Source organism: Lutjanus erythropterus, chromosome 10 (assembly GCF_056507025.1).
Source record: "Lutjanus erythropterus isolate fLutEry1 chromosome 10, fLutEry1.hap2, whole genome shotgun sequence".
Classification (NCBI taxonomy): Eukaryota; Metazoa; Chordata; class Actinopteri; order Lutjaniformes; family Lutjanidae; genus Lutjanus; species Lutjanus erythropterus.
Genome location: NC_139326.1, coordinates 37,285,162 through 37,304,516, shown reverse-complemented (window position 1 = coordinate 37,304,516; position 19,355 = coordinate 37,285,162). Strand labels below are relative to the sequence as shown.

At 37.5% G+C, this 19,355-nt stretch overlaps 2 protein-coding genes across 2 annotated transcripts; one reads left to right on the top strand and one right to left on the bottom strand.

The window, feature by feature from the left end:
- The first annotated feature begins 695 nt into the window (after positions 1-695).
- Positions 696-3,917, top strand: uqcc3 (ubiquinol-cytochrome c reductase complex assembly factor 3). The gene is made up of 2 exons (XM_084729635.1): positions 696-936; positions 3,589-3,917. Exons 1-2 carry the CDS (start codon positions 820-822, stop codon positions 3,718-3,720), a joined length of 249 nt encoding a protein of 82 aa, XP_084585761.1. The 5' UTR covers positions 696-819; the 3' UTR covers positions 3,721-3,917.
- Positions 3,918-8,301: 4,384 nt separating this feature from the next.
- LOC146320802 (VIP36-like protein) lies at positions 8,302-17,789 on the bottom strand. Its single transcript, XM_084729213.1, has 8 exons — positions 17,568-17,789; positions 15,553-15,671; positions 15,148-15,265; positions 13,468-13,550; positions 12,850-13,011; positions 11,683-11,797; positions 11,349-11,468; positions 8,302-9,587 (listed from the first exon to the last, which is right to left on the bottom strand). The coding sequence occupies exons 1-8, from the start codon at positions 17,770-17,772 to the stop codon at positions 9,445-9,447; spliced, it is 1,065 nt and encodes a 354-aa protein (XP_084585339.1). The 5' UTR covers positions 17,773-17,789; the 3' UTR covers positions 8,302-9,444.
- Between the last annotated feature and the right edge of the window lie 1,566 nt (positions 17,790-19,355).

The following is a 19,355-nucleotide window of genomic DNA, read 5'->3' as shown; positions in this document are numbered from 1 at the left end:
ATAAGTACAAGTATCCCCCAAAACCACTTAATTACAGTATTTTGAATATTTGTAATTAGTTACTTCCACCTTTGGAAGTGCATGTTCCGGTTCATATTATTTACATACTCCCAGCAGATAAGTGTGCTGTGCATGCTGCTCAATTATTGCTATCTTGATTATTGGTTATTGCTATTATGATTATTGCTATTGCCATTGTTGTTGTTGCTATTGTCATTATTACTATTATAATGATGGTGGTAGTGGTAATTGTATTGATAATAGTATGGTTAACATTATTAGCAATAATATTTAAATTATATGGATGTTGTGATGATCATGATGAGAATAATAGTGATAATTAATTATTTCTGTTGTTATTATTTTATTATTATTGGTGTTAATGTAGTATATAGTATGATTATATCACAATATCAAAATATGCTTAGGAGATGGTTTATAGTATAATATATTATGTTATTTCTTTAAAGGAAATGACAATTATAAGGACAGTTCCATAACATGACTGACTTTTGCCAACAGCACCGTCTGGGCTTTGTGTTTTCTTTCTTTTTTTTTTTTTCTTTTTTATTGTTGTAATGTCTGTATTGTTAGCAGCAGCAGTCAGTGGGGACGCTTCCTCCCGTACAGCAGGTGGCGGTAGACACATTAAATGATGCTTTCCTCTCCGCTGACAAACATAAACATAAAGAGGAAGACGGATATCCCAGCGAGCACCGCTGCTGCTTGTGTCCGACGTTACTTAACTGACAGGCTGGATTCTCTATGTGAGTCTGCGGGCAGTGAATCGGGTATTTGTTGGCCTTCATCCTGCTGAGGATGAGCAGCCTGCGGACCCTCCTGAGTGTCTCTGCGCTGGCAGCCATGGTGGGGATCGGTTATGGGTTTTGGGCTCTGATCATTCCAGGAGAAGAGAGGAGGAAGGAGCTCTTGAAGGTGATTCAACTGAATGACAGCCGGTGTCCACACAGACTGAGTGTTTCAAACAGCTAAACTAAACGAAGCATCAGTAACTCTGTGTGTGCTGTAACTGTAAACCTAGTGAGTGAGTGAATGAATGAATGAATGAGTTCATAGTTTGCTACAATGGAGTCACAAATATGTCTGCTTTCATCAGAAATAAAGGTAAATAATAATAAAGGTACGGTTTTTCGTTACAACGTACTGCAACTGTGCATCTCCCAGGATCCTTCACGGCTGTTCTGCCGATCCTGCCGATACACTACTTTTTCTCCTGTTTATGCTAAGAAAGGAAGGCGTGCGATCGCTGTGACCCGGACGTGATGGTCACGTGACACGCTTAGATTTCTGGGATTTTTTTTTCCCTTGTGAAATTGAATTAAAATGATCTATCAGTCTATCTTAGGGCTGCACGATACGTTAAAGAAAGTAATATCACGATTATTTTAACTGGAATTCCAGTTGCGATATGGGAATGATAATTTTTGCATTACAATTTTCATTATTTATTGAAAACTAAAATATAATCACGATGATGTGATATTTGTTGGGTTCTGTATTCAGGAGTGGAAGTAACTAATTACAAATACTCAAATTTCTGTGATTAAGTATTTTTTGGGGGTAGTAGTAGCCAATAAGATGCTTCGATCACAGACCAATGAAACCCAGGACATATGCATGAAAAATGAAACACTGCAGCAGCACAGGTTTGGAGTAAGGATGTTAATGATTAATTTTTAAATGACTAATTGCCATTAACAATTGAACCAATTAAAAATGTATTAATATTTAATCAGTAGTCTAGAAATGGCAGTAATTGCACCTCATCTAACATTGTTTTGTCTGACAGAGCTATTTGTTGAATAAGGAAAATTAAACTGCACTAATGACCCCTCCTGAAAAACCCAGAAAAAAAATTGTGCTTTGCATCTAAAAATTATAATTGATTGTTAGCGTTTTTATTGATTGAGGAAAATGCACAAAATTTACAATCTTAGAGAGGTGAGTGTGAGCACGGAGCAGCAGAACAGAACAAGAGTTGAATTGATCAATATGCTTGAATGATGCTGTTGATAATGCATTGAACATCACTGATTAAAAAGTAACTAATGCGCTGAGTAGTTTTTTTTTTTTTTTAGAATACTTGTTTTTAGTTTTTTTTTCTAACATTAGTACTTTTGCTTGTAATTGAATTATATTTAATAATGTAACATTACTTGTACTCGAGTACATATTTTCAGTACTCCTTCCACCTTGTCTGAACCAAACAAACATGTTTTCTTTCATCTGGAGAACAGGGTTTTTAGGCCAGCTCATCTCTGCAGCACTTCATTATGAAGCTGTTGTCTCACACATTTTTCCTTTTTCAACACAGTTGCAGTTTGGTTCTGGCTCTGTGATTTGGATGTTGCACTTGGTCATATAGCGATTTTGATAATATTGCGATTTATTGTGCAGCCCGTCTATCAAAGACCCTTGTTCTACTATGTGTTGTCTCAAGATTTGGAGCACATTAATCTATGACGTGATGAAAAGATGTGCACTTACAAGAAAGATACATTATATTACTATTTGCAAGTTTTATAGCCTCCTGATTAGTTTAGATGACTTTAGGTTTTTTCACCATTATCTCTGGTTCTTGAACTGGTTTCATTCAAGATTCAAGATTCATATACAATCATCTGTCTTCGGCCACAGTACCACAGCACCCTATGCTGCACTTACAAAGGTCATCACACCTTGGGGTCAAAGTTCAACCAACATGAATTAATTGCTGTAGAAGCTCACAAAGGTCAGTGCCTGCTTCTGCATATTAAATTCAATGTCGACCTTAAACATGTTGACCTTTACAGACACGTTCAGTCGCATTTGACCAGACACAGGATAGAAAAACATTAAATAATGTAACATAAATTAGATGTATAAAAGTACAAAGGCTATTCTTACAACTGAAATGAAAAAAGTGTAACTAATGATGCAAATAAGACTAATGTTCTTGTATTTAACACATAAAAACTAATTAGGACAACATTTTATTTATGTGGTTAAAGGAGCAATATGCACCAATTGCGTGTGCAAAAAATGAGTACTGCAGTCCAAATATCGAGTTAGAACCATATACTGTATAAGGAATAGGTTGTAATCCTGTTTAATATACGATCTGTGGTTGCGGCGAGTCATTCCACCCCAGACTTCAGGAAGCTCAGGCAGGCTGCAAGAGCTCCATGCAGGATGCAGGCAACACGGTAAATTGACAATAACAAGGGAAGACGAGTCCTCCACTGCCTGCCAACCTCCATTAACATTTTGCTCAATTTAACAGTTATAAACATCTACTCCTTCAAAAAGATTATTCATGATTTCTTACAACTCATAAACAGACACTTTAATAATTTGGCAAAACTTCGGCATTAATTTTAACCTTAATTAATGTGAAACAGGCCAACAAAAGTTATTCGAGCCCAGCATAGACATTTCAGAGCGGGACACTGCATCAAAGTAGAGCGTATTTCAACTTAACATGTTTCCTTGATCACTGATGACACATTGTGGTCATTTTATGATTTATTACGGTAAATATATTCCAGATTTCTCCTTTTAGGTAGTAATTATTTGTCTGCCCACCAGAATCTGCCTGAGTCGAACCCAGTGAGACTGGAAGAGACGAGGAGGAGGAACGCTCTGGTGATGCAGGCGATCAAAGAGGCTGCTGAAACCAACGAGAACATCGCAAGAGGGCTCGGGCGACCCACGAAATAGGCAGCGGACAGGCCGGGCTGTGACCTGTCTGCAGAGTCTCCACGGACTGATGCTGCTGACATGCTGGGCCACAGTGAAGAAGGACATTATTTTACAGGGAGGATGTTGTCTAATGTGCATCTTTAATTTCTTTATTGAATGTGACAACAATTTAATAATGGATGTTAAAATTGTTTATTAAAACTCTTCAAACACAACCACATCTTTTTTTTTCTTATTCAAAGTTTAGTGACGGCACAGACAGGTTCAGTTAACGTTCTTTTTATATTTAATTAATATGAACAAACCAGGAAATAGAGCAGTCCATAAGCAAGACACTGAACTTCATGTTGCTCCTGATTGTTTGGCAAGTGCCTTGCATATTAGCTCTGTTAGAAAGTGTGTGTGTGTGTGTGTGTGTGTGTGTGTGTGTGTGTGTGTGTGTGTGAACGGTTGAATAAAAGTGAAATTGCAAAGGGCTTTGGATAAAGGTTATTCATATAAATGCCTTTCATTTACAATGTTTCTTTATTATGAACGCACAGTGTATTTAAATTTGAGTCAATCCTACATACATCTTACTGCTCGTTTGTTGTAATGTTTGAATATGTATGGAAGCTCTGAGGGCAAGTGAGAAAAAAAAGTTTTCTCTCTTGTGTTTATGACTTAAGAGCAGATGAAAAAATGTTTTGCCAGGATCATTTTTAATTCTTTTCACTTGGAAAGTGATTTTTTCAGGACCACCGCTACCTACCATTCATAGTTTTCTGTCAGGTTAAGCTTTAATAGTGGTTGTGTCTAGGAGGAAACCCTTGATCAACCCTTGATTGAACTCAATATTTCTTTCCCTGACTGTGCTGTAAGCTCACCCAGAGTCTGTGAATACACTCTAATATAAAAAAGTTCATTTTTACAACTTATTTTTCTATTTATGTAGTTCGTGTTTTGTGAGGACCTACAACTGTCATTTCATTGTAGAATCCAGTGTTATAACTTGCTTAACATATGAACCTTGTATTATGCCATTTATTAATCAGTTTCTATATTTTTTTGTTTTATAAGCAGCATAAACAGGCTACAGCCTATAGCAGCAAGATTTACCTGTGAATTTCTGTTATAAATTATGTACCTACTATTGCTCCTGTTTGATTTTATGTAACTATAGTTTAGGAAGAGTATTTATGTTAAGTAACGTAAGTAGTTCAGACACAGACAAAAACAATAAAACCAGTCTTTGTGTTATGCTTGTTGACTCTGTGAGAGTGATGTTCAGAAGCAGCTCCAGGTATATCTACCATGGCACGACTGTGCTGAATTAAGTGTTTCTCAACTCTGGGGTTCCCCTCTAAACACAGTCTTCAACAGGGATGTGTTTCAGCCTCTTGTGGCCAAAATTACCATTACAACAACAAACACTGATACAACTGGACAAAATTTTTTTGATAACTCTCTTACCTCTCAGGGCTTCCATACTACAGGCCACAGTACTGTACACTGTTTATCTAGGAAATATTATTGATATTGACATTTTATTTAATTGCATATATTGTGGGAAGAATTTAAAGGGTAGGTTTTACATTTTCTTTAATGGTTTTTATATAATTCTGTAACTTTTCAGCACTGTTACTTATGTATTCAAATCCAAACAATCAAATTTGGTTTAAGTATGTATGTTTTAGTGTCGCAATACTATTTTCCTAAACCCCTCAAAATGTTTTCCCACATGACCTGACGTGGGTTTCTGCACGATGATTTTGCTACATATAATACCCCTAGCTTGAGGGAAGGAATTAGCTCTCTAACCTACGTCACTGCTTTTTGCTAATGGTTGAGTGGGAGTTTCCATTTGAAAAACACACAAAAAAAGATGGAGTCACCCTTTAATTTAATTTAATCCATTCTACATATCACATATTGCACAGATAAGTGCACAAAAAAAGAGAAGTAAGTCTGAATCATTTCCAGAGCCTTTGTATTTCAAATCTTTGCTGCATTTTTAAAGCCCAAATATGAAACTGCATAATTTAAGCTATTAAATGCTCAAGATCATCAAGAGCAACATGCATTCCTAAAAATCTGACGTAGACAGAGACAAGAACTTCATCACCACATGAAGAAATTCACCACACAAACTTTTACTGAAGAAAAGGAGCGTGACAAAAGATCTGCTCTTCACTGAACTGGCTGAACATTTTATTTAAATCAACTACAGCCCCAAAGATGCTCATGGTGAAGTTAATGATGACAACAAACAGCTTGACATACAGCAAAGAGAGGGGAAAAATACCCAGATAGACAATAAGAAAAGATAAATAACTACAAGGACAACAATATTGGAATACTGTCTACAAAACACCAGGAGGCTTTGTTGGTAAAGGTAAAACTGAGCAGCAGTGGGTTTAAATTCTACTGATATATATGGATTCAAATAGCTATGGGATGAAATGAAATATGCAAGAATACACAAAACAACTACATGAAAATTTCCCCAAAAGTTAATGATTCTACAAATATTTCACCCTGACAAAAAATGTGAACATTAATTAATTAAATAATGAATGAACTGAGTGCTGGTGCTCTTTTCATGGCAACCTTTTTGACATGACATAGGAATGCAAACACAGGTGTTACCAAAGATAATGAAGGTTCAATTCAGGTCAAACGCTGCTATTGTTCAGGTTGGCTCACTGGAAAGGTTATGCTATGCTATATGGAATCATTGGTAACTCCTGTGTTTACTCTGCTATTTAATTTTAACATGGCTGTTGTAAAAAAGCAGGTTTTTCTGGATTTTTCTCCCCTAATCTAACAGATGAGAGGACTGTAGAGAGGAGACGCACAGACAGAAGTGAAGAGGTAACTTTTAGCTTAAAACGACCCTGTAATCTTACTTGGTTTGCATCATCATACGGTATGACTCAACCAAGAACATCAACACATTTCATTTACCCGTGCAGTGATGAGTACTACCAAAAAAACCCCAGGCCATTCCACAAGAGAACAGATTTCTGGGTGAAAATGAAAGTTAAAGGTGGACTCCACTGATAATCTGCCTCCACATGTTAGCAAATACAATAAATGCATATGTGAAAAAAGTTGTTCAAAGGCTTCATATGGAGCTGTGTGAAGTCTGGTAGACCTCAAGTGGTGTCACTAGAGTCAGCAGTGGTTATGACTGAGGTCTACAAGTTTGAAAATGAGCTTATCAGACCTCAGCTTGAGGTTGGCGGCTCAGGGATACATTAGTTTGTGGCATGACACACCTGAATCTCTGCTTGAGCTGTTGGTGGTCAAGTTGTATCGTATTGTGTCTTTGATGAGACATAAGAGCACAAAGTTACATTAGAGTGCTCTTAATTTCACTATTCTGAGATCTTTCAGTTTAAGCAATTTGATTTCTCATTGGACTGCATCTTAACATCTCATAGCCACAAAATCACTCCAAAAATTCACTTTTGCAAAGTGAAAACCCACCAGTTTATGTGGCAATCACCTTCAGAGGACTAGATTTGGACTTTTCATGGAGGACGTCTGACATTACAGTAGGAAATGCACAGGTGTAAATTAGTTACATGAATTATGTAGCAGTATTGTTCATGCTGCTGTGCTTTTCATACTGTGACAAGAAAAACTGTCTGCTGTGAAAAAGGCCCTGTTGATTAACCCGTGTCCAAATGTGTCCAGAGGAGGCAGCTGTGTCACCGCTCCCTCGGCCGTCAGATGGTCACAGCAAATATGTCAGAAGTGGAACGTCTTCCAGTAGTCCATTCTCGAGCAGCCCACGTATGACATATCACATATTTGACATGTTACACCTTGTGGTTGTGCTTTACTCATTTCAGTGATATCTGCATATGGATGCAGAGTCTGCAGGCAAGGGACAAGATTTGTCAGTTTGTAGGTCCGAGCTGCAACAATTAGTTCATTAAGCGATTACTTCAAAATAAAATTAGTTGGCAGCTATTTTGAGAGTCGAGCAGTCGAGCAAAAATGTCAAATATTTGCTGGTTTCAGCTTCTTGAGTGGAAGGATTTGCTGCGTTTTCTTCATCACTTGTGACAGTAAATGAAGAGTCTTTGTGGTTTGGACAAAAGAAACAATTTGAACATCACTTTTGGAAAATGTGATTTCCACAATTTTTGATTTTTTTCTAGACTTAACGATTGGTTGATTAACCCTGAAAATAATCGGCAGGTCAACTGATGATGAAAAGTCTAAGCAGTACTGATCAAAGCTAGTATTTAAGCAGGCTTTGGTTGCATGCAGGTCTGTGTGGAGAGAAAAAGATGTGGAACGTATTGGCTGAAATGCAATCATAGAACCCACTGCCTTTGCTGACAATCTAGCTTTTTACAGATTTATCTGCGTTCATGTGCAGATATTTGTTTATAGATTAGCTTCTAACTCCATTTATACGTCCCAAGTTACTAATCAGACTGTCAATAATGGGAGTGGCGCAGGGAAGATGGGTTTTCTAGACTGGAAAGGCAGTGGATCGTCTCCAGCAGAAAGTGACACAGCTGCACCCACTGGACACTGGGGGTAAGGCACCAGCTTGTATGATGGCAGCAGTTATATTCCAGGTTAAACAACGAAACAGTATTCACATTCACACACAATTTACTCCAACTCACATTTGACAACATGATCCTGCATATGGCTTTTAAATTCACAGTGCATGCTGGAGAAAAAGTTAAAAGCAACATGGTCACAGATGAATTAAGTTGATGAAATAACAAAATGGACAATGATGAAATTCAGTGCCACAGAAAATGTTAGACTTTGCTTACATGAAAACTGCTGCTAAAACTTCATTTTGGTGCGCTAGAATGATAAACCTTTACATCCACTGATCATAACTGAGAACTGTTTGTAACTTCAGACAGTAAATGAAGCCAAATAACTTGTGATGTCAAATAGAAAAATTAAAGGGGAGCTCACACCTGCAGAAAGGACTGAACATAAAGTAAGGGTTTGTTTTTATTGGTCCTAGCTAGGCACTTCAAACAGCACTGCTAACTCATTATCCTTCTTTAAAGTACAACACAGAGCACAATGTATCAACAATCATACATTTACAAACAGCTAATATGAGCCCAGTTCAGCCTATCGAAGTGCTGTTCTGGCTTAGAAGGTGCTCTCAAATGCATGAGAGCTCAACACATTTTGACGTATTCAGTGCAGCAAGAAGAAATCTACAGATCCACAGGTTGATTGGTCTTCAAAGCAGCTAGAAGTCAGATTAAAGCTGCACATTGGCAGCACCAAGTGGCAGTAAAAGGTAACTATACATTACACTTCAGTACCACAGTCCTGTAACATGATGTCAGAAAACTACACACAGCATCTTGATTGATTCTGAAGTTTTTGTTCATCTCTTCCACAAACTCATGGACGAACAAGTTAATACAGTGTCTTGATTAGTGCACATCAGTGCACTGTGTTGAGATGAACTTATTTTTACACAAAAGATTCCAGTAAAGCGGTTTGATCTCATTTAGTTTTCATAAAATGAACAAAAAAAAAAAAAAAGATTTCACAGCTGGCTCACCTGTTCATGACCTCCTCATCTGTTCATCTCGGCTGTTTATGTTCTCTTGGCTCTGGGCTTCAGACCCACGAGGTTGTTCATTGAGCTAATTCGATTGTATGGTTCGGTAAAGCTATGGCGGTCTTTGCATTGTTGTTGTACACTGATTTAGAGACACACATTCTGAAAACCTGTGCAGATCGACTGTTCTCTGATCAGTAGAAACGTTTGCGTCTGTTTTCCTTCCAGCGCCCGTAAAACATCAGCCCGATCACCGCCAGCACGCCCAGGCCCAGGATGGAGAAGAGGACGGTGAAGAAGAACTGGACTCCGCTCATGCCTTCTTCCTGGACCTCCACTGTAAAGCAAAAGGATGAGAGATTCATTATCACACACAAACTGCCTATCTTGAGAGTCCAGACAGTGAACAAAGGACACATGAGACAACATTTCCCCAAGAGACACTGTTTAACTGATCACTGACCAATTTAAATTGTTTTTTAAATTTAAAATTAAAATTAAAGGTGCAATCTACTGATTTTACACATGAAAGTCTGTTTGTTTGAGATGGGAGTAGTACTTGAAACTGTGACACCTGTTGTATAATGAAGGGCTTAAGCAAGGAAAATTTGTGAGCTTGACAAGTTGTCAAGGATTAAATGTGCACAGTGTAATGAATTAAACATGTATGCTGTGAGTATATGACTACATACATACATGAGCCTGAAATCAGGCACGGTGCTTTAAAGGGGTGTTGTGCTGTTTATCCGTTTAGATATCAGGCATATAGATGTCTGCCTTCTGTCCAATATAACTGGACTAAATGACACTGTGGTGAAAATTTTTAAACCAGTGTCTTTCCAAAAATCAGTTAATCCAAAGACCTTGTTGTTAGCAGCTTCATGGAGGAACTACTTTCTTTCTGCAGTAGAAGCTACCTGAACTATTTTCTGTTCTACTAAAAAGAAAATAGTTCATACATAGAACTACTCACATCTTCTTATCGAGTAACCGGGTCATGATTTTTTGGAAAGCGACAGTGGTGCTGAATTTTTCTTTGAGCACCAGAAGCTGAGTGCTATTAAGTTCCATTATAGTGGAGAGAAGTAGACAGACATCTCTACAGCTGATATCTCCAAAACCCTGCATCTTACCAAAACTATCTAGACGCATAAATAGCACTACAGGCAAAGGGGAAAATGTCAGTTTTTGATTTTGGGGTGAAGTATCCCTCCAAGACCTGATAAAGTCCTCTGTGGTCCTGGAAGGTCTTTCTAAACCCTGTTGATGTCATCAGGCTAATTTATTTTCTGCTTTCAATGAACGGCACAAAAGGCTAGGCTAATTCCTGGGTGGGAACTATTCCATGGCCAAATGGCCAGGGTTGTGAATGCCCTGGAGTGTGGCTGCAATGCCCCTTCTAAAATAAATAACAAAACACTGCAGCCAAGTTCGGCATGCCCAGTTTTAACCTGGCCGTTGTGTCCTTAAAAAATATTTTAAATTTCCTAACTTCTTCATTGCAGGGAGCTTTGTTTTAATTCAAACTGCTTATACTGTACGCATATTTTTTAAAATGCTTTGTCACCACTACAGAAACACTGGATAATGATTTATGTAAAGTTATAATAAGGTTCTTGGATGATGACTGCAGTTAGTTATTGGTTTTATTGATGCTTTACAGTCTAATAATGTGTGTTTGTATTGATTACTGGCGGTGGCTAATCGGGCTAATTATCAGCTAAATGTACAAATACTGTTTTGTCTTAATACAATGTAATTATTACTTATTGTTATTAGACCTCTGGTTTTGGCCTTGCCCTAAAAATGACTTAATTACAGGTCTGCTCATACAGATAATATCTAATCACTATTTGTACTTTCACAAAGCCAAATTCGTAACTGAGCAGATGAAGTTTCAAGTTTATAATTTGTCTATTTTCTTTCTGCAAGATATGGTCATTTCCCAAGAAGGGGAAGCATGTTGGCAAATGCTACCGAGTTGCATTATGGGAAGTGAGGGATCCAATGTTTTTGGACATTGACCCAGTGGCCTCAGCTGCTCTGATTTCACCTCGTCATGAGTCTGGCAACCGCAAGCGAAAGAACTGATGACTACCTTGGAACTGTCCCATGTTGTCAACACTGGGGATGGTGACCTCCTCTTCCTCTTCCTCCTCCTCAGCAGTCCTCTGTACTGTCAGCTGGTACAACTTCATGGAGATGATGTCGTGGTTATCTAGACATGCACAAGTCAGTCATTAAAACTTGACGAAAGAATTCACACAAACCTCTCAGTCACTGTTTCTTCTGTCAGTTTAGCATCTGTGGTGTTTGGGAGGGAAGTTTATTTAACATCTTATCTGATCTAATTCAAGTTTCATTCTACTTAATTGAATTAAACAGGTTCCCAGTGGTCATGCAGGCTGCAGATGATTGTTGAGATTTCACACCTGACAGGTCTCCAGTGGCAGAGGAGGCACCTAAGAAGTAGCCTGTAGGCAAACGCACTCCTGTGATGTCGGCACATTCTTTCCATTCCTGCCTTCCATCCACGTCCACCATGAGCTGCAGGGAGAAGGAAAGGTCAGTGTAAGTAACTGATGATGGATAAAATAATGCCAGGAGTAATCTTTAGAAACTGGCATCTTTTTTATGGAATAGGTATTATATTTCAGGGCCATCAACGGGACTTTTTTATGCTGAAAATATTTTCCTACATTTAGTCATTGTACATCTTAAAGGCATGGTTTGGGGTTTTTGTTGTGGGGCTGATGAGGTACTTATCCATAGTCAGTGTCACATTAGATGGTGGTCGGCACGGCGCCAGTAAGGAGTAGTGGTGTGGACAGGGTCGGCAGCAACACGTATTTTAGACACTAAAATAACATATCATTTCAAGTGTACACTATGTTTTAGAATAATTTCAGAGTTTTACCTTCCACCAGACAGACATCCCTGATGGGAAATCACCTTTATATAAGTCAAATATGCCTCACTCCAAAGCCACCAAACTCCACTGGCAAAAATCAATTTTATCTTGCAGAACACAGGAGGTTTTCATCTACCACTACCTCGATCACTTAGTTTGTGTGTGACTTCTGTGAATCTGAACCAACCCTTTAAAAAAGCGAAGCCACACGACAACACAAACAAGCTAACCAACTGAGGCAGTGGAAGACCAGCAACTCTTGTGCTCTGTGAGGTAAAGTGACTCTTTTTGTCAAAGGAGTGTGGTTGCTTTGGAGAGAGTGATATTTGGCTTATATAATGGTGGTTTCCCCTTGGAAAACGCTGTCTGATGGCAAGGTAAAGAGACGAAAATATTCACTTAAACTGATAATGATTTTTACATGTCTAAAATACATTTTGCTGCTGATCTTGTCCACAGCAGTACATTGCTTAGCTGGCTACACCAGTACTCCTGCTGCTTCTACAAACTGGGAGCGTGTTGACTGCCATCTATCTTAAGTAATCCACTGACTACGGATAAGTACCTAATACAAGTCCATTTCAAAATCTTTTCAAGTCCTTATTTCACATTAAAAGACAAATAACAGTCTAAAAGCCAACATGTAAATGTATAGTATCAATTCCACCTTAATTAGAGGGTTTCATACCGTCAGTCTGGTTTTGGAGTATCTGATGAGGAGAAACGTGTCGTAGATTGCGTTGCGCACCATAGCCGTGCATCCTCCAAGTTCAGTGGGGCGTCCATCAGAATCGTGGTCATATGTCAGAGTCCCGTTCCCCAGCATCATCGATACATACGGGAAAGACCTCTGTGAGGAAGACGGGGATGTTAAATACAAAACAATACGGCTGCAACGCAGACATCTTCATCCACTGAACCACAAAGAGCACCATGACACTGTTGTACAACCACAGTCTGACAGCAGGCAGCACTGATGAATCAAACAGACGTATGTGATGACAGCATGCGACGGTGAAATGGACAAGATAATGGATGAGCATTCTCAGCTCATGGAATAAACAGGTGGTTCTGATGCTACCTGAGTTCCAGGTTGTGTCCTCTGCACATTTTAGGTTGCAGAAAGAGAAACATGACACACTTGTTGAGATCATTTTAATATTGAAAATAAGAGGCAGGCACTGCTTTTACGTTGTGTATGTGCACGCTGTGATTTCAATCATTTATGGTGGGAAAAACTCTTTATGTTCATTCAGAAAAATACAACAACACAGGCATGACACAAAAGCTACCACCTGTCACTCACATCATGGTTTTTGTCTGCATTAGGGTACGTGTCCACAAATATTCCAAGTCCAATGAACTGGTTCATGTTTCCAAACACAGGGCCTGTAAAGAAAGAGTGAAATAGTCTCACAACACAGCACAGAATTTTTTTTTTTTTTTTTATATATAAAAGTCATCGATGTGGATACCATTTAGCCACTGGCAAACTATAAAAGCTGACACTGTAACTGAAAACAATATGTGGCAGGAAAACCATATAATCTTTATCATATTAGGATTATTCACCAGTAATTCCTTTGCTGTAATTTAATTACTGACACATACAACACAGAATGATCCAGTCATTGATTTAAATCCATGATATGATCCAAACTGTGAGTTTTGATTTAATCAGATGTTACTGGTTCGCTCTCACTACTAGAGACACCAACAAAATGGTTTCCCAATTTATTTAGGCTACAGAAACATTTTATGTCACCACCGTCTATGATGCATTTTTGCTGTTCCTGTTCCAGAGGAGAGATCTCGCTCTGAGGAGAGGGGCGGAGCCAGCGCTCTCTGCCTCTCACTGACACACACTGACACATACATCCTGCTCTTGGTGACAGCAAAACAATCTTATCAAAATTCTGGTTACACCTCAATAGAGCCGATGCAGACAATGCTCATTGCCACAAGTGCAACACGTCTTTTGCATGTGAGTTCTGCAACATGTGCAGATATCTAGTAAGATTTGCATCATAAACAGGTGGAGAAATGCAGTTTGTGACTCCCTAGCTTGCGCAGTTACTCTCTCGTTGCCCCATCTATCTCAGGTACAGGATACAGGACCCATATAGTAGAATGATGTAAATGAGCTCTCAGGTCAGTGTTTAAAAAAAACATCTGAAAACTTTTTTTTTTGTTTGTTTGTTTTAGAAAATCCTAGAACTGGAGTTAGTTTGTGTTTATGCTTTTTTGAGATATTTTTATTATTATAAAAATTAAAAAATTATTATTTTATTTCTTACTGTCTGTATTTTTCCCTTCTATTACCTATCTGTGTGAAACCTATGATACAAAAAAGGGACTTAAGATTTAATGTAAATATTTAGACTCAAAATCGGAATCAGTAATTGTAATTGAATCTTGGTTTATCATTTATATTGTTTTGTTTATGTTTTTTAATATGTGCTAAATCAAATCAAATAAAAAAAAAGTGCTAGCAGCTTAAAGCACACGCAATGAATAAATTATACAAACATGGGTTAATGATTGGGTCTGCTTCGTTTCAGAGAACACTGTTTAAATGGAGTGTCACCTGTCAGCAGAAACCGCATAATCGTCCTGACTCACTGATCTCCTTTGCTTTTTTGTGTTTGTATCAGCAAAGCATATTGACCAGCCAAAATGTTTTTTAAATGATGAGCAGACTCCATTTATTCAGCGCACTGCAGGCGTACACCAGTGTGAAAACGGCACAGACCCACTAAAAGTAACCATTTGCCAGCTGACTGTTTAGATACAATATAGATGTGTTCATAAATTCAGTCTGCAATGGTCAGAGTATCATCTGAACTGTCATTCAAAACTTCACAGTGTGTGGCTATTTATTTTGTTTCTGTTGTTTTTTATTCTCCGTTTTGTGCCATTGAAACATCTTCATTAGAAAAACACAGAACCCGTTGACCTTTTATGTCAAACCAGTCTCCATACCCACCATTCTGCATGCGATCTTTGGTTAACCAGACAGCCAGACCATCCCCATTCAGATTCTTCTTTCCCTGACCCTGGATTTTAAAGTGTACCTTGAGCTCCCAGTCCCGCACGTAGAAAGGCTAAAAAGCAACAGAAATCAAGACAAGCGGGTTATTCTTGTGTTGTGTTATGCTATGTGTAGTATGCATGTTACAAGAGAACTGAGTTTTGAAACCGGCCTAATTTGTCTTATAGAGGGGTCTTTATTATAGTCATAAAATACTTACATAATTCCCAACTTTAGAACATCAAATGGGCCTGTTAATGTACTTTTCTCACTATTTCAGAATAACTGTGTAAGAGTGAGGCAGGTAATGATGTTGTATGCAATGTGGGTGAGTTTTGCAGTTTGCTGCAGTTGACTTACAATTCGACTCCACACTGCTCCTTGTCTGCTCTGCAGGTCTGGGGTCAGTCTCACATAGTCAGGTGTAACCATGGCAGTGCCCATCAGATCCCACTGTGAAGAAGTAGAGAAACCCAACCCTGCAAAACAGTCACATACCTGTTAGCTGCAGTGTTCACGACAGTGTAAGGATTCCTCCAACTACCCTCAACTACAATACAGCAGAGCAGACTGCTTAAGTCCAAACTACCATTAAAAGTCACCGAATTTAATTCAGTTTTATTTACGGGTAAAATACACATCAGCCAAACTTCAACTGCAGAGCTCTGTTTGAACGTTTGGTTATTATAATGTAAATTCGGCATAAGAATGATTTGCTACAAAAAAATATCTCAGTATGTGTGTCTAATTGTCCTTAAAAACTTAATGGTGTAAAGGATCATGGCAGTTGCCGTTTAACCAGTGGTGGAGGATGTATCAAGATCTTTTACTCAACCACAAGTACTGATACCACACTTAAAAAAAACTGTGTTGCAAGTAAAAGTCCTGCTTTGAAAATATTACCCTACTGAAAGTATTTAAGCATGCTCAGAAAAATGCACTACTAATAGCACTCAATTTAGAAAAAATGTCCCTTGTGACTCTTACATTATTATATATTGTACCAGATTAGATTATTTACTCTGCGTTCATGTAAAAGCGGGAATTTACTGTTGTAACTGGTTGACATGGAGCTCATTTTAAATAGTACTGTTATTCAATTTGCTGATTATTTTCTCCATTAATCAATAGATTATTTGGTTTGTAAAATTTCTGAAAATAGTGAGAAATGCTGTCTCAGTTTCAGATGCCGAAGTCACACCTTCACAATTGTTTGTTTGTCCAAACAACAGTCCAAACCTCAACATTATTACAAATGCATAGGGCTGCAACTAATGATTATTTTCTTGATTGATTATTTATTTTCTTGATTAATAGCTGTTTATTTTAAAATGTCAGCAAATTGTGAAAAACGTCAATTAGAATTTCCCAAAGCCAATAAGATGTCCTCAGATGTCTTGTTTTACTTACAACCCAAAGATATTCAGTTTATCATCAGGGAGGAGAAATTAAGAGGCTGAAATCAGAAAATTTTGACTTTTTTCCTTCAAAAATGTACTCAAACCAATTAAATGATCGTCAAAATAGTTGCAGATTAATTTAACAACAGATTAATCGTCGATCGACAAAAATATTAAAATTAATAAAATAATAAAAGGAAAGAAGCAGAAAAGTTCCTACATGAAAAATGATTATTATATTGATTAACTAATTCATTGACGAATCATTTCTGCTGTACTTATTATATATACTTATGACAAAATAAACTCTTCATATATTGTGTGAAAAAAAAAAACTTAATTTGTAAAGTAACTAGCAACTAAAACTGTCAGATAAATGTAGTGAAATAAAAATATTACTTATAGCACTTTTACTTATTAAATATTATAATATTTACCACTAAGATGTAATGGATTATAAGTACAAAGAAATAATAGATTAATTGAAATACTCAGATAAAGTACGAGTTTCTCATAATTGTACTTACATATATTATACAAGTGTACTTTACTGTAATAATTAATACTGACGATATGAAGGGTGTATAAGGAGCACGAAACTAACAAAATTCTTCAAAAGACTTTAAATATATATTATATTTAACGAAACGCCCAAATAGTGCTGCACTGGTTGACATTGTGTGTAAAGTAGACTTTCTCAACATTACTAACTAGCTAAGTGTTAATGGGCTACTAGAAGCCATCATTTCCCGTATTGTGACATTAGCTACAATGAGTGACATTAAGCACAAGTGGCTGATGGGTACAGAGGTCCTCATAGTTAATTATTATACTCGGAGGCTAATATAGAATTACCTACACAAGAACTGGGATAAAATGGCTGAAATGACTATTAACAATATGAGGAATATATATTATTTGTTAATGTTAACTTAGTTGAGCTCAGTTACACTTGTTAGCTAACAGTAAACTTACCTCGGTATGGCTTTGACAGAGAATATTCCCGCTTCAGAAACTCCTCCTGAAAGTCCTGTTCGTCTGCTAACGACCGGCTCATCAACACACACACCGTAACAAACACACATGTTAATTCACGGAAGGTTTTAAAATGAAACATTGGATATAAAAAGCAGAAACTTCTCAGTCGAGCCAGATTTGACTCGGTTACAGTGGCAACCATCTTTACACTCCCACTTCAAACCGGTCACGTGGTTTCAGATAAGCGAGCAGGAAAAACGACACTTCCGGTTATTTCTTACCAAATTAAAACTTCTCTGACCAACGTGCATAAATGCGTTTAAATTAGTGTTTTAAGAAATGACCAGAGGTTGAATAATTATCAAATCATTTACTTAAATGAAACTAGAAATTCCAAAGTCCAAAAATTCCCAAAATACTCCATTACAAGTAAAATACATGCATTCAAATGTTACATTAGTAGAAGTAGGCTACAGAAACATTATCAGCAAATGTACGAATCAAATGTAAAAAAAAATACTCAGTATCTGTACTACTATATATCTATACACTCAGGGTTGTATTATATAGGATATTTTATTATTCTGCATTTATCATTAAAAATATACATTAAAGTACATTTTAATGTTATATTTTATAAATATGGAGCAAATTTTAGAGAGAAGTGTAAATGTAATATATGTGTTTTTTTTAAATAAAACCTAAGGCAGATTGTTTTTTTAGGTTTTGTTGAGCATCAAAAATGCCCAAGTTTACTATTTCAATGACCTGAGACAAAAATACACTGCCTCCTTTGTTGGCCCCCAAAATCCAGAAGGGGAGACCTGGGGCAATCGTAACACACTCAGTTCCTCCAATCAGAAACAAGCTAGAGTAAAGATAATTACTTTGCACACGCTCAGTAGCATTCTCTCTCTGCTTCAACGAGCAGTATCATTTCACCTTGGCAGAAGTTTTCAACAACAAACTACATTTGAAAGGTCTGTTTTGGATGAACACTATTCTTCTTCTGCAACTGGATGACTGTGAAATTAAAGTTACATCAATTTGATCCTGTTAAAAAAAGGTCAAAGGCAAAGGTCCCTGTGTCAGAGTCTGGCTGTGCATCCTCCTCATTCCTTATGTTCCAGCTGTTTTCCCCTCCCCTGTGTTTCTTGTTGTTTGTCTCTGTCTGCACACAGTTTAAACGGTGGTTAAGCTGGCACATACACTGGATACCCTGCTTATGTCATGGGGCAAAAGCGGCGTATGCACCCTCCTCACCAACATGGCTGACACAAACACAAACAAGTAAATGGAGATTGATGAGACAGAGTCATACAGGCTAACATAAAATCATATTGTGAATATTACTGTCCATGTCAGGGATTATTTGCATCCTGGCCAACTCTTACAATTTTCACAGGAATTTTCACAGTTTTTCTTTGCTCTCTCCCTATTTAGTCCCTTGATTACAATTCTCCTGTATTTCTCACTATTTTGGCAACTTTTCACACCTGTTTCTTCAGAATTGCTGTTTCTTAAAAGTTTAAATTGGAAAAGTTAAAAGTATTCAACATAAAAATGCTTTTGCATTGTACTCATTTTGTTAGTTTCATTCTTTAGGAGTCCCCAGAACGTAGGAAATAAAGTGTATGACACTCAGATAGAAAAACCTCCCTATTTTTGAGATCTCAAGGTTGCCAAGTATGATTAATTGTCACCTGGGAAAGCACCATGGCTTTTGCCTTTTAGGCTGACGCTGTTGGTCTTTTTTTGTCAGCTGACAATCGTGTGGTTATTGAG